The following is a 16587-nucleotide window of genomic DNA, read 5'->3' as shown; positions in this document are numbered from 1 at the left end:
CTGATAAATCCCCAGGGCCTGATGGTCTACATCCCAGAGTACTTAAGGAAGTCCCCTAGAAATAGTGGATGCATTGGTGATAATTTTCCAACAGTCTATCGACTCTGGATCAGTTCCTATGGACTGGAGGGTTGCTAATGTAACACCACTTTTTAAGAAAGGAGGGAAGAGAGAAAACGGATAATTATAGACCAGTTAGCCTGACATCAGTAATGAGGAAAATGTTGGAATCAATCATTAAGGATGAAATAGCAGATTTGAAAAGCAGTGATAGGATTGGTCCAAGTCAGCATGGATTTGTGATGGGAAAATCATGCTTGACAAATCTTCTTGAATTTTTTGAGGATGTAACCAGTAGAGTGGACAGGGGAGAACCAGTGGATGTGGTGTATTTGGACTTTCAAAAGGCTTTTGATAAGGCCCCACACAAGAGATTGGTGTGCAAAATCGAAACACATGGCATTGGGGGTAATGTGCTGACGTGGATAGAGAACTGGTTGGCAGACAGGAAACAGAGAGTTGGGATTAACGGGTCCTTTTCAGAATGGCAGGCAGTGACTAGTGGAGTACCGCAGGGCTCAGTGCTGGGACCCCAGCTCTTTACAATATATATATTAATGATTTCAATGATGAAATTGAGTGTAATATCTCCAAGTTTGCAGATGACACCAAATTGGGTGGCGGTGTGAGCTGTGAAGAGGATGCTAAGAGGATGCTAAGAGGCTGCAGGGTGATTTGGACAGGTTAGGCGAGTGGGCAAATACATGGCAGATGCAGTATAATGTGGATAAATGTGAGGTTATCCACTTTGGGACAAAAACACAAAAGCAGAATATTATCTGAATGGTGGCAGATTAGGAAAAGACCTGGGTGTCATGATTCATTCGTCACTGAAGGTTGGCATGCAGGTACAGCAGGTGGCAAATGCTATGTTGGCCTTCATAGCAAGGGGATTTGAGTATAGGTGCAGGGAAGTCTTACCTGAAATATTGTGTTAAGTTTTGGTCTCCTAATCTGAGGAAGGACGTTCTTGCTGTTGAGGGAGTGCAGCGAAGGTTCACCAGACTAATTCCAGGGATGGCAGGACTATTATATGAGGAGAGACTGGATCAACTGGGCCTGTATCCACTGGAGTTTAGAAGGATGAGAGGGGATCTCATAGAAACATATAAAATTCTGACGGGACTGGACAGGTTAGATGCAGGAAGAATGTTCTCGATGTTGGGGAATTCCAGAACCAGGGGACATAGTCTTAGGATAAGGGGTAAGCCATTTAGGATTGAAATGAGGAGGAACTTCTTCACTCAGAGAGTTGTTAACCTATGGAATTCCCTACCGCAGAGAGTTGTTGATGCTAGTTCATTAGATATATTCAAGAGGGAGTTAGATATGGCCCATACGGCTAAAGGGAGCAAGGGGTATGGAGAAAAAGCAGGAACGGGATACTGAAGGAATGATCAGCCATGATCTTATTGAATGGTGGTGCAGGCTTGAAGGGCCAGATGGCCTGCTCCTGCGCCTATTTTCTATGTTTCTATGGCCTACTTCTGTGAGGTAATTTTCTATGATTCCATGAAGTCAGTCTCCAGCTCACTGCTGCATAAAGCATGTGCTTCCTATCATGTTTGCCACAGAAAATAACTTGATCACTTTCCTGTGGAAAAGGGCACACCTCAGTCATGATTTGCAGAACTTTTGTCCCCAGGGAGTCCTGCTAAGAGGGCAGGGCATTATAGGTGGATCCATTAAAGGTATTCACGCTCCTCACATCAACCACATAGCCACCATGAACACTACGACCTAGAAATCCGAGTACTTACCACTCTCCGGTAAGGCCCGTTTATTGAAAACACATGCCGATTGCGTCGCTTACGCCTGCCTCTGGCGCAAGACTGGGCAGCCGCCATTTTGTTGCGCGCTGGCCCGAGAAACGCAAACAGCAGAGCATGACGGCAGTCGTCGCGCAACACCTATGTGATGTCATGCTCTGCAAATGTGGACGTTAGCGCTAACTTTAACGCTGGGTCCTAAGCTTGCTCTGAAAAATGAGGGTGCGTCAGAGACGCTGTCAGCGCTACTTAAAGGGACACACACATCTTTCAGGTAAGTTTGTATTTAAGCACATGGACTGGATTTTTAAATATTTTATTGAAGTAGTGGCTGGGTGCAATATATGTTAAAACATTTATTTTTAGTGTGCAGGGATGTTTTCCAGGCCCCGGATGGTAAATGAAGTCCTCGGAAAAGACAGAAAATGCTGGAAATACTCAGCGGGTTAGGCAGGATCCGTGGAGAGAGAAACAGAGTTAATGGTTTAGGTCGCGATGCTGCCTGACCTGCTGAGCATTTCCAACATTTTCTGATTTATTTCAGATTTCCAGCATCCGTTCGCGGAGGGAAGAGGAAGACGCAGAAGAGGAGGAAGCAGAAGGAAGGATGCATCCCCTTCAGCCCCTTTCTGGTCGAGATATCCAGGATGGAATCATCCATCTGCGCTCCCAGTGTCCACGACCCCAATACCCCTTTCAACATCAGTCCCACACCTTCCCTTCCTGCGGTTACTGACCGTCACAGCAGCTCCTCGGCCACAATGCTGAAATACAAACCACCACAGAGCAAACCTTCCAATCCAGCTTTATCCACATATGCATCCAATATGACATCAAGACATCAACTAACCACCCTAGTGCATTCCCTTAGTGAATGCCTTTGCCTATCCTACTGATGTCACGTAGTGCTACCCCAGTGGCTGCAGCAAGGCTGGTGGAAGGCTGCTGACTTTCAGTGGGGGGCACTGCAGATGGCCTTGCTGGTCAACCTCGAGGTGCTAGTGGCTGGGAGAGTGAAATCCAATGACAGTGTTTCTTCTTCTTCACTCTCCTCTCCCTCTTCTTGGCCAACCATCAGCTGGGCAAGTTGAATTGCTTGGGTGTGTGAAATGAGGAAGGTACAAGGATGGAATTGTGGTGAGGGGAGGGCAGAAGGAGGATAATGTACGAGGATACCAGTATCTTGTATCTTTTCAGCCCCGCCGCTGGCCAAGGGCTCAGCCATGCCTCTGCCGAGAATTGCCGGCACCATTTCCTTATTCCCCATTATAATTTCTCCTGTCTCAGCCTGTAGGGAACCCACATTTACTTTTGCTAATCATTTCCTTGTTGCATACCTATAGAAGCTTTTACCATCTATTTTTATGTCCCTCGCTAGTTTACTCTCATTCTATTTTCCCTTTCTTTATCAATTTCTTGGTCCACCTTTGCTGACTTCTAAAATCCTCAGGCTTACTGTTCTTTTTGGCAACATTACACACCTCTTCCTTTGATCTAAAACTTTCTTTAACTTCTCTTGTGAGCAACGGTTAGGCCACTTTTCCTGTGGGGTTGTTGTGCCTAAGAGGAATGTATGTTTGTTGCAAATTATGTATTAATTCTTTAAATGCTAGCCATTGCCGGTCTACTGTCGTACCTTTTAATGTAAAATTCGATCAGATTATGGTCACTCTTCCCTAAAGGCCCTTTTACTATAGGTTATTATTAATTGACCCTTTCTCATTGCATAATACTAGAACTAAAATTGCCTGTTCTCTAGTTGGTTCCTCAACATACTGATCTACAAAACCATCTTGTATACAATCCATGAATTTGTCCTCCACACTATTACTGCAAATTTGGTTTGCCCATTCTATATGTAGATTAAAGTCCCCCATGATTATTGTATTACCTTTGTTACATGCACCTCTAATTTCCTGATTTATACTGTGCCCGACATTACCACTACTGTTTGGGAAACTATAAACAATTCCCACCAATGTTTCCTGCCCCTTGCTGTTTCTTAGCTCTAAGGGGTATGGAGAGAAAGCAGGAAATGGGTACTGACGGAATGATCAGCCATGATCATATTGAATGGTGGTGCAGGCTCGAAGGGCCGAATGGCCTACTCCTGCACTTATTTTCTATGTTTCTATGTAAACCAAACTGATTCTATTTCATGATTTTCGAGCTAAGATCCTTTCTGTCTACTGTCTTTATCCCATCCTTTATTATCAGGGCTACCCTTTCTCATTTTCCATTTTGCCTATATCTTCTAATGTTAAGTATCCTGGAATATTTTGGTCACTTTGGTCCATACCTTGGTGACTTTGCAACCACGCCTCCGTAATTAGATCAAACCCATTAATTTCTATCTGCACTATTAAGTCATCTGGTTTGTTGCGAATTCTTCATGCATTCAGATATAATGCCTTTAGCTTTGCCTTTTTTTCTATTTTTCCCTAATGTCACTGATGCCCTATGACCTTTGTTACTCTCTCTGTCCCTTCCTGACCCACTCTGCTTATTTTTACCCAAAACTCTGCTCTGCTCTAGAGTTTTCACTTGCTGCTTTTAAATTTACTTTTTCCTGAATTCCCCTCCCTTCATTATTTAAAGCCCTGTCTACCAGCCCAGTTCAAGTGGAGCCCATCCCAACGGAACAGCTCCCTCTTTCCCCAGTACTGGTGCCAGTGCCCCATGAAGCAAAACCCCTGCCTCCCACACCACTCTTTGAGCCACGCATTTAACCTTCTAAACTGCTTGTCCCTATACCAATTGACGCGTGGCTCAGGTAACAATCCAGAGATTATTATCGTTGAGGTTCTGGTTTTTAATTTGGACTCTAGTTCCTCAAACTCCCTCAGCAGAACTTCATTCCTACGTGGACCACGACAACTGGATCCTCCTCCTCCCACTCCAAGTTCTTCTCCAGCCGCGAGGAGATGTCTTTAACCCTGGCACCGGGCAGGCAGCATGACCTTCGGAACTCTCGGTCACGGTTACAGAGAACAGTGTCTATCCCTCTGAATATATTGTCCCCTACCACAATTGCATTCCCTTTCACTCCCCCCCACTTGAATGGCTTCCTGCACCATGGTGCCATGGTCAGCTTGCTCATCCATCTGCAGGCTTTTCCCTCATCCACACAGGTAGCAAGAACCTCATACCTGTTGGATAAGGACAAAGGCTGAGGCTCCTCCAGCATTGCACCTGGGGTCCCCTTACCTGCCTGAGTTGCAGTCACACCTTCCTGTCCCTGACCACTAACCAGGCCTGCACCACTACCTAACCAAAGGGGTGTCCAGGTAACTCTCCCCCTCCCTGATGACCCACAGTGTCTGCTGAAGTCCCTCTAGATGCAGGCACTTATTGCAAAAGTGGTTGTCCCAGTAGTGGTCCCACATTGTTCTTTCAGGCGGGCCTCCTGGCCCCTGTGGATAGAGGACCTCTGTTGCAGTGTTTATCCTCTGCACAAAGCTGGAGTGCTGCGTGCGAGACCTTGGGTCCCCCTTCCCTGGCATGTTGAGCCATTTGTGTTAGTACTTTTAGTGCTGAAGTACTTTTACCATTTGTGTGGAAGGCAGTTCAGCTTTAAGAGCTGAAGACTACCATTTGGGAATTATTTTTATTGTTTATTTTTTTTCAGAAGGCAGTTGAGCTCTATAGGCTAGAGACTGCCTAATTTTAAATGATTTTTAGTTTTTTTCATTTTAGAAGGCAGTTCCCCTTTGAAGGCTCGATACTGCTTTCTAAAATGAAAGACGAGCTTTAAGAGAACGCTGCTCCTGATCTTGAGACGCTATGGCCATGCCACATTGGGCTTCCTGCTATGAGCAACGCTCAAAGACCAGCCTTACACGGCAAGTTCAGCGCTGCGCTAATGTAAAACAGCAGGCAGCACCAAAATACCGCGTGATTAATTTGGGCAGCCGCTAACTGCAGACTGCCATGGCAATGGCAGCTTTTCACCTTTCCCGAGTTTCTAGCCCAAAGTGTTGACACTCAGTTAACAATATGCCGGTTTTCATGCTCCACACGAGCCTCCTTCCACTCCTGTTTGTTTTATCTCACCCTATCAGCATATCCTTCCATACCTTTCAACCACTCCCTGTGATAGCGAGTTCCACTTTCTGACTGAAGAAGTTTCTCCTGAATTCCTTATTGGATTTACTGGTGACTACCATGGGCTGGAAATTGGCCTCCTTTGCACCTCCAGGGGGGCAATAAAGGGGCACTACCGTGCTCTGCGGCCGGGCGTGGCGAGAGTACTGATGCCCGCCAAATTGCCATGGATGTTTGCGGCGTTAACACGTGTGCCCTGGAGATCGTGACGTCATCGACTTTGGTCCCGCCCCCTGCAGCATCGCCAGGCTCAGCATCGACAGCAGCAGGTGTTGTTGTCAGGCCGTCTGCTTGGGGAGCGGCATTTCAACGTAAGGCCGCTTGTGTCCATAGAAAAATTCTTTTTTTTTCTCTTAGGTTGTTTTTCCAACATTTTGCTGTGCCGTGATTGATCGACCCTGCACTCTGTTAGGTAATGTCACTTGGCATAAGGCTAAAAATTTGTTTGGAACCCTTTGGTTAATTTTTCACCATTTTGTTCCGGCCGCGATTGATCGGCCCTGCGCTCTGCTCGAGGGCGTGGGGCTTCATGGTCGCGGATCGCGGTTGCCGTCGGCGAGGAGGGATATCGATTTATTGCAGAAGCCACGGCGACGGCCCTTCCCTTTAAGGGAGGGAAGAAGCCTCTGATCCAGCAGCATTGCCCTTGACATTGTGCAGCGTTCTGCCACTACCGCCCATCTTGCCGGTGTTAGCGCTCCAAGGGAAGCGGTAGTGCTTTATTTAGTGCTCCACTTTCTTCCTGGAGTGCTAAACCGGAATTTCACGTCGGCTTCAGTTGCATAACGCCCGCCGATACCTTTGCACACCTGCACGCTACGCAATTTCTCCCCCACTGCCCCTCGTTTTGGACTCCCCACAAGTGGAAACAACTTTTTTATTTCTTGCTAATAATTTTAAAGACCTCTATCATGTCGAGCCCCAGCCTATTCAGTCTTTCCTGACAGTTGTACCCTCTCAGTTCTGGTATTAACTGTGTAAATCTGTTTAGCACTTTTACTGGTGCTTTGATTCCGTTTTATAATATGGAGACCGGAACAACGCACAGCGCTCCAAGTGTGGTCAAGGAACATAGGAGCAGGAGGAGACAATTCAGCCCCTTGAGCCTGTTCCGCCATTCAATGAGATCATGGCTGATCTGCGACCTAACTCCATATACCTGCCTTTGGCCCATATCCCTTAATACTTTTGGTTAACAAAAAGCTATCTATCTCAGATTTAAAATTAACAATTGACCCAACATCAATTGCCATTTGTGGAAGAGAGTTCCAAACTTCTCCCACCCTTTGTGTGTAGAAGTGTTTCCTAATTTCACTCCTGAAAGTCTGGCTCTAATTTTTAGATAATGCCTCTAGTCCTTGAATCCCTAACCAGCCGGAATAGTTTCTCTCTATCTACACTATCTGTTCCTCATAATATCCTGAAAACTTTGATCAGATCACCTCGTAACCTCAACGGAGGGGAATCAATATCGGGTGCAGTCTAATGGCCTATAAAGTTTGGCCTAGGCTGACTGCACTACTTAAAGGGCAATGCTGGATTTTCGGCTTTGATGTTTTTGAGGCGATAATGGCGGCGGTAAGGTTAGCGCCCAGGAACAGTTTGTGCCGAGTAAGTTTGGGCAGTTGGGCCCTGAGTCAGGGGGCGCAGCGCTAAGGGAGCCACGTACACCTCTCGTGGGGTGTGAGGATGGGAAACTCCCGAGCTGAAGAGCCGGGCCGGGAGTGCTCCCAGAGACGCCTGGGGAGGGGGGGGGCAAGGAAACAAACAAAAATACCCCACATAAACATTCCCAAATCATTGCCCATGCCACCACAACACAAATCGCAAAAAAAATTAAAAGAAAAATCAATCACACTTACGTTAGGAGTCCATTACTTACCTCTTCACTGTTGGGAGAGGTTCCCCGCCCTGATGTCCCAGGCGGTCAGTGCGGGACGCGCTGTGGGGTGGACGGGTTGGGCAAGAATCAAAACTCGTGCTGGTGTCGCAACCGGAGGTGTTGCACACCGGGCGCAGCTCTTCCGCACGGTGCTGCTCCGCGCCGCCGCTAAACCGGACTCGAGGATCGTCGCGGGGCGCTGGAGGCTGATCGCCCGCCCAGAACACCTCACCGCCGCCATTGCAGCCACTCCGGGGAAAAAACTGGAGTGGAGAGGACCCGAAAATCCAGCCCCCAAATGCTTTGTTGCAGGAGCGCCTCATTGTCATTGTGGAGTAAGCCATGGCAGTGCAACCTCAGGAAAGGGCATGAAGGCTTTTAGATGCTGCACTGGGGGCCTTGGTCCTGGCGGTGCAATGAAGGCAGACGGTCCTGTTCCCGCGGGGAGGTAAGAGGCCATCCCAGTCCATTTGCGGGAGGTTGTGGGACGAGATTGCTGACCCTGTCATGGCTATCAGCTTGGTCCCAGGGGCGGAAAAAAGTTTAATGATCTCACATGGCTGGTCAAGGTGAGTGAAGGCTTCAGCAAATGCCATATCCCACCATCTGCACCGCGAGCCTCACACACTGCTCAATGCACCACACTCCTCATCACTCACCTACTAACAATCTCTAGCTATCACCATTCATACATCACAATCAGAGCTTCACTTCACCCTCCAAACCTTACCAGTGCTGCAACACTCACACCCACAGATTAGATAGGCTGGGTTTGTTTTCCTTGGAACAGAGGAGGCTGAGGGGAGACCTCATTGAGGTGTATAAAATTATGAGGGGCCTAGATAGAGTTGATAGGAAGAGCCTATTTCCCTTCGCAGAGGGGTCAACATCCAGGGGACATAAATTTAAAGTAATTGGTAGAAGGTTTAGAGGCGATTTGAGGGGAAATGTCTTCACCCAGAGGGTGATGAGGATCTGGAACTCAATGCCTGAAAGGGTGGTAGAGGCAGAAACCCTCACCAGATTTAAAAAATACTTGGATGTGCACTTGAAGTGCCGTAACCTACAGGGTTACGGACCTAGAGCTGGAAAGTGGGATTAGGCTGGATAGCCTCTTGTTGGCTATGATGGGCCGAAATGACCTCCTTCCGTGCTGTAAACTTCTATGGTTCTATGATGTCACACCTTGCACACACTGGCAACTATTCAATTATGGCAGCACATCACCCAAACTCACTGTGCTACACTCACTGACACACTTCCTTTGGTCTTGCAGGCCAAGGTGGCACATAACAGGAACGCTTGGTCAGCTGGATGTGATTTGAGAGACGGCGGTTAATGGAGCGGCGTCAAATCAGTGCTGCACACTCACCGAGGTCACGATCTGCTCATTTCCATTTCTCCAGCGAGTGCTGGCAACGGCAGCGCTGCTGACCTACCCAAAATGGCGGCCACCGTGGGATGCGCCAGGAGCGGGCGGAAGTCAGTCAGCCGCCATTTTTTTCATCAAAACGGGCCTTAACTGCCATGCTAAACCCCCGAATTTCGAGGCCAAAATTTGTGTATTTCCTTTTCTGTTACACATTGAAATTCAATATTAAATCTACTTACTTTTGTTTTTCTTTGGCTCTGACAAAGGAGACGGTATAGAACATTGCAATTAGAGCTAAAATAACAAAGACTGCAATGAGGCTGGCTGCGATGAGATCCTCCACCATGTCTCTCATTGACTGTTTGGATTGGTTCTTGTTAGCCTTTGAGATATCGTTGTCTATCAATTCTTCTGGAAAAGCCAAGAAAGAGAAAATTGTCTCTCATATTAGTCATTCCAAGGGCCAAAAAAAAAGAACACGATAATGTTCCAACAGAAAATGCCCTTCACCACAATCTCCTTATTTCGCTTAATTGGAGTAACAAGAAAGATTTTTTAACATATTTAAGTTAAAAATCATTTTTTTAAAATGTATTTGTTCATGGAATGTGGCGTCGCTGACAAGGCCAGCATCAATTGCCCATCACTAATTGCCCTTGGGAAGGTGGTGGTGAGCCGCCTTCTTAAAACTGAGTGTCTTGCTGGGCCACTTCAGAGGGCAGTTAAGAGTCAACCACATTGCTGTGGGTCCGGAGTCACATATCGGCCAGACCGGGTAAAGGCGGCATATTTCCTTCCCAAAAGGACATTAGTGAAACTGTTAAAAGTAATATGTAATTCAATTTATTTGCCTGTTTGTAGAGTGGATTTATCAGGATGGATACTCCACGTATTTATTCTCCCAGTCATTAGATTCATTCACTGGTCACGTGCTCAGAAATGTACCCCAATGTAAAATCACTGGGTGGGGCAGGCGAGATTCAACTCACGGCTGCTTGTTTCGTGCCTGAAATATGGGTCGGTAGGAATTGAAAGTTGTGTTGGGGTCAAAGGGAGGGGGAGTGGTGAGACGCAGCTTGATTGCTCCATTGATCAAGAAATAATGGAGGCTTGTAAGAAAGGTACGACAATAATCATGGGCAATTTCAATATTCATATTGATTGGACAATTTAATTTGGCCAAGGTAGCCATGAAGAGGAGTTCATAGAGTGTATCTGGGATAATTTCCTTGAACAGTAATGTTGTGGAACCAACCAGGGAGCAGGCTATCTTAGATCTGGTACTATGTAATGAGACAGGATTAATAAATAATCTCATAGTAAAGGATCCTTTAAGAAAGAGTGATCAGAGCATGGCTGAATTTCAAATTCAGTTGAAGGGTGAGAAAGTTGGATCTCAAACCAGTGTCCTGATCTTAAATAAAGGCGATTACAAAGGTATGAAGATAGAGTTGGCTAAAGTGGACTGGGAAAATAGATTAAAGTGTGGGACAGTGGATGAGCAGTGGCAGATATTTAAGGAGATATTTCATAACTCTCAACAAAAATATATTCCAGTGAGAAGGAAAGTCTAAGAGAAGGGAGAACCATCCGTGGCTAACTAAGGAAGTAAAGGATGGTATCAAATTGAAAACAAGGGCATATAATATTGCCAAGATTAGTGGAAGGCCAGAGGATTGGGAAGTTTTTAAAAACCAGCAAAGGACGACTAAAATAATAATAGAGAAGATGGATTATGAGAGTAAACTAGCAAGAAATATAAATACAGATAGTAAGAGCTTCTACAGGTATATAAAGAGAAAGCTGGTAGCTAAAGTAAATGTTGGTCCCTTAGCGGACGAGACTGGAGAATTAATTATAGGCAACAGGGAAATGGCAGAGAATTTGAACAAATATTTTGTATCGGTCTTCACGGTAGAAGACACTAAAAACATCCCAATAATAGATAATCAAGGGGTTATAGGGAGGGGGTAAACTTAAAACAATTACTATCACTAATGAAAAAGTACTCGGTGAAATGATGGGACTAAAGGTGGAGAAGTCCCCTGGACCTGATGGCCTGCATCCTAGGGTCTTAAAGAAGTAGCTGCAGTGATTGTGGATGCATTGGTTGTAATCTACCAAAATTCCCTGGATTCTGGGAGTTCCCAGTGGATTGGAAAACCGCAAATGTTACGCCTCTATCCAAAAAAGGAGGCAGGCAGAAAGCAGGAAACTATAGAGCAGTTAGCCTAACATCTGTCATTGGGAAACTGCTGGAGTCCATTATTCAGGAAGCAGTAGCAGGATATATGGAAAAGCATAATACAGTCAGGCAGAGTCAGCATGGTTTTATTAAAGGGAAATCATGTTTGACAAATTTGCTGGAGTTCATTGAGGATGTAACGAGCAGGGTGGATAAGGGGTAACCAGTGGATGTGGTGTATTTGGATTTCCAGAAGGCATTTGATAAGATGCCACATGGAAGGTTACTGCACAAGCTAAAAGTTCACGGGGTTGGGGGTAATATAGTAGCATGGATAGAGGATTGGCTAACTAACAGAAAACAGAGAGTCGGGATAAATGGGTCATTTTCCGGTTGGCAACCAGTAACTAGTGGGATGCCACAGGGATCGGTGCTGGGTCCTCAACTATTTACAATCTATTTTAATGACTTGGATGAAGGGATTGAATATAATGTAGCTAAGGTTGCTGATGATACAAAGATGGGTGGGAAAGCAAGTTGTGAGGAAGACACAAAGGGGTAGAAATTGCTCCCCACCTGAAGCGGACTGCTCCCACCCCGTTTTGATGGTTTTTACCGCCGTTGCCGTTCAGGTCGCCTCTTGAGCAACATTCGGCTTTGTTGTTTTGATTGGAGGTCGGTGTAAATGGGGACGGTGAATACTCCTGAAGGGCAGAAGTTGGAGGGGGGGGGAGGGGGTGTGTATTCACCGCCGCGATGAGAACATCACGGCGCCATGTCATCACGGCTCACCTCTTCACTTAAAAGGGAGAGTCTTCGCAATTTTAAAACTTCGGCCCACTGGGCCACCAGGGAGGGTTTTGGCCGGGCCAGCAGCCTGGCTGGCACCCAAGAGGGGTGCAAGGCTGCCTGTTGGTGGCCCGACCGAGCCCGGGGGCATAATTGTCTACTCGACCTGGCAGTTGGCCGACAAAACAAAAGCATGGCGGCAGCGGCAGTGTGCCCTCCCCTTCAAGGGATGCCGCACCGCTGTTGCAGAAGGCCACAGCCTCACTGAACCACCGGGGAAAAGGCTGTTTTGGCACCGCTGGGCGGGCCGAAGTTTATCCGAGGCGAATGTCACCGTTGCGGGGAGATCGGCGGTGCACAGGGTGATGACGCGCTTAACACGGATCGGATACAGCGGGGCAGTGGGTGGGGGTGGGAAATCAGGGCACCGGTGGGAAACCTCTGGAGGGTAATTGGGCGAGCACCAGCCATTCCACCAAAAGTCGGCGGCCACTCCACTCCGCAGCATGGCTGCCGATTTTTGGGGGTAACAGGCCTTAAGGAGAGAAATTTCGGCTCCAAACAATCTGCAAAAGGAGATAGGCAGGCTAAGTAAGTGGGCATACATTTGGCAGATGGAGTATAATGTGGGAAAGTGTGAGGGTATCCACTTTGGCAGGAAAAATATAAAAGCAAATTATTATTTAAATGGAAACAAATTCCAAAGTGCTGCAGTACAGAGGAACCTGGGGGTCATGGTGCATGAAACACAAAAAATTAGCATGCAGGTACAGCAAGTAATTAGGAAGGCAAATGGAATGTTGGCCTTTATTGCAAGGGGGATAGATTATAAAAGCAGAGAAGTCCTGCTACAACTGTACAGGGTATTGGTGAGGCCACACCTGGAGTACTGCGTACAGGTTTGGTCTTATTATTTAAGGAAGGACATACTTGCATTGGAGGCTGTTCAGAGAAGGTTCACAAAGTTGATTCCTGAGTTGAAGGGGTTGTCTTATGAAGAAAGGTTGAGCAGGTTGGGCCTATACTCATTGGAGTTTCGAAGAATGAGAGGTGATCTTATTGAAACATATAAGATAATGAGGGGGCTCGACCAGGTAGTTGCAGGGAGGATGTTTCCACTCATAGGGGAATCTAGAACTAAGGGCAAAGTTTAAGAATAAGAGGCCGCACATTTCGAACTGTGATGAAGAGAAATTTCTTCTCTCAGAGGGTTGTAGATCTGTGGAATTCTCTGCCCCAGAGAGCTGGGTCATTGAATATATTTAAGGAGGAGATAGACAGATTTTTGAGTGATAAGTTAATAAAGGGTTATGGGGACCGTGCAGGGAAGTGGAGCTGAGTCCATGATCAGATCAGCCATGATCTTATTGAATGGCGGAGCAGGCTCGAGGGGCCAAATGGCCGACTCCTGCTCCTATTTCTTATGTTCTTATGTCTGTAAATAGGTGAGTAGCCTGCCCACTTGAAACAGCATAAGGCTGCTTTACTATGCAAGTCGGGGTCCGTACGCTGGCTGTAGGGCCACGATGCAATAACATTTTTCATTAGTATTCTCTAATTTAACACACACACACAGGTTAACAATACCAGTAATGCCTGGGCTCTGCTCACTATTCTTCACTTTTCAATGCCGAAAAAGGAAAGGCATCAATTTGGCAAGCTGCCACTGAATACTTGTACCAGGTACTGAGCGGTCTCAGCAGAGGCCCTGAAAGGAGGCCACTCCAGTAAAAAATTGCCACAAAACGTTTTCTCCCAGCTCCGCAAGGAATACTGTGCACGGGCCACTGCTGAACCGGGCCCGCGTCCCGTTGTCCTTGTTTCCCCCCACCTCCTCCCAACCGTCCCGCCCCTCCCAGGGTTTACCTACAGGCCATTCGGCATTAGTGCCAGTTCTTCATTCGTCAGGCCCCAACCTGCAAGCTACGACAGGATGGTCGTTTGGCGCCTGCAGCTCACCACTTCCCTTTAAGTGAAGCCGGATTTGGCTCGGACAGGCGTGTGGAGCAGTCGCTCGGCAAGTTTGGCCACAAGTCGAAATTCTCCCCCGCTGTCAGCAAATGGCTTTCCGTTCCATTTGGGGGAACTGTTAGTGGACCAGTAATCCAGAGACCTGGACTAATGATCCAGCAACACAAGTTCAAATCCCACCACGGCAGCTGGGGAATTTAAATTCAGATCATTAAATAAATCTGGAATAAAAAGTTAGTGTCAGTAATGGTGACCATGAAACTACTGGATTGTCGTAAAAACCCATCCGGTTCACTAATTCCCTTTAGGGAAGGAAATCTGGCCTATATGTGACTCCAGACCCACAGCAATGTGGTTGACTCTTAACTGCCCTCTGAAATGGCTCAGCGAGACACTCAATTGTATTCAAGAATGCGGCTCACCATTGCCTCCTCAAGGGCAACTAGGGGATGGGCAATAAATGCAAACGATGCCCACATTCCGAGAAAGAATATTAAAAGAAAATCTAATCAAACGGGTCTAAATCTGTTGCAGAAATATTACTTTAGCTACCGTAGGTACGGTCTTATTAATTGTTTGTAAGTTCAGCATCCGCTTCTATCTATCTAATTAAGTCTTGCCTCTGGCGTGTATGCGGCATCACATCTCACAAAATCGTCACCGCTCAGAACAGTGGTCCACATACACGGGACAAGGTCACGATTGGCTCAAATAACTCCTGCTTTGTAAATCGCATTCATTGTTTAGTCAATGAGCTGATCAGAAATCTGTTCCATTCACTATTTGGATCAGAAGCGATGCCAATCAGCTTGCAGTGAGCAAAGAATCAAAACTCCTGCACATTTTTTTAAAGCTTCCATCAACAGACCATATCAGCCATAATCATACTGAATGGTGGTGCAGGCTCGAAGGGCCGAATGGCCTACTCCTGCACCGATTTTCTATGTTTACAGTATAGCAGGAGGCCAGTCAATGCACGGTACTGGCTGTTTGTTAGAGCAACCCAAACCTTGCAAGCTACTGACAAAACGTGCCCAGCTCCTGTTGGAAATCAGCAGCTTTTGCCTGAGGATGCTAACTTCTCTCAGGGTGCTCGGCGTTCAATTGCGTACCCATTCTGACAGCTTTCTCTGCACCCCTCGATCCTGAACGCTGCGGTGATCTCCCCACAAATACCGATGCTCCAGTACTCCAGACCCTGCTGATGCTGGATACCATAATCTGAGCCTTGTTAGACCCAAAGACACCCGCTCCCCTCTCCCCGAGTGCCTGCAGTCCCCAGACCCCCAAATTCCCCACCTCCAGGTCCAGAACTTCATTTTAAGGGGGTGGAAGATGCCTGTGCGTGAGTTCTTTTAACATAGGGTGGCCGTTGCACACCACACGGGCTTAGCAGAGCAATGGCGAGGGGGTCCAAGACAATTTGAGACCAGGCATGGGAGGTAAAATGACCTGGGACACACGTACTAATATGCATGGCCTGGTTCTGCGCAGTGTCTGAACATCTGCGGACTGCATCACCAGAGTCCATGATGCTCTGTATCGTGGAGAAGCCATCAGGTCAGAAAGAGAAGTTGCAAAGCTGCTGGAGGTTTATGTGCAGTGTCACTGATGGAAAGCCTCAGTGGGCTGTAAGTATGGTAACACTCCTGCCTCAGAGCCAGAAGGTTGTGGGTTCAAATCCCACTCCAGAGACTTGTGCACAAAATCTAGGCTGACATTCCAGTGCAGTGCTGAGGGAGCGCCGCACTGTCGGAGGTGCCGTCTTTCGGATGAGACATTAAACCGAAGCCCCGTCTGCTCTCTCGGGTGTACATAAAAGATCCCATAGCACTATTTCAAAGAAGAGCAGGGGAGTTATATCTGGTATCCTGGCCAATATTGATCCCTCAATCAACATCACTATCAAATGTATCCTCTTAAAGCTGGAAATGTACCAAGTACATTGTCTTGTCCTCGCTGACCCCCACACGCTCTCCCGCCCCCTCGCCCTCATCCATCAACACATCAAATCCTCATTTACAGCTGCTTCCACAGCCTCAACCAACGTTTCTCGTCCCGATTTCCAGATCATATCTCTTCGTCCTCTCGCGCTACAGCCCTGATTTTAACAGGGCTGGAACCAGGTGTGTTGGGACCGAAGCGAGCGCTGAACTGTCACAGGGTGAGGGGCTCGGTGGATTTCAACACCTCAATCTCATTTGACTGCCCCCCCCCCCTCCTCCAACCAGAAGCCAGTGGGAATGATCTCATGGTTGCCGGGCAGAACTCAATACTCATGGGTGGGTGGCGGGGGGGGGGGTGCGGCTGGCGTGAGGCTGCTGCCGGAGACGCATAGCAAGGTCCTCTTGCAGCTAAGTAAGGGATTGTGGGGGAAGGGGCTGATTCTGAATAGGGGGTGGGGGGAGGAAGCCCTGGATGGGGAAGATCTAGGGGATCCTTGTGGGTTCAGGAA

General features: G+C 47.3%; 1 protein-coding gene across 1 annotated transcript in view; it reads right to left on the bottom strand.

Moving 5' to 3' along the window:
* LOC139266116 (sterile alpha motif domain-containing protein 15-like) overlaps nt 1-16587 on the bottom strand; it is a 283681-nt gene that overhangs the window by 11942 nt on the left and 255152 nt on the right. The window contains exon 32 of the mRNA XM_070883964.1: nt 9427-9598. Coding sequence (XP_070740065.1) covers nt 9427-9598 — 172 coding nt within the window. The remainder of the gene's footprint in view (nt 1-9426; nt 9599-16587) is intronic.

This window comes from Pristiophorus japonicus, chromosome 6 (assembly GCF_044704955.1).
Source record: "Pristiophorus japonicus isolate sPriJap1 chromosome 6, sPriJap1.hap1, whole genome shotgun sequence".
Lineage (NCBI taxonomy): Eukaryota > Metazoa > Chordata > Chondrichthyes > Pristiophoridae > Pristiophorus > Pristiophorus japonicus.
This window is presented reverse-complemented; position numbering and strand designations above follow the sequence as displayed.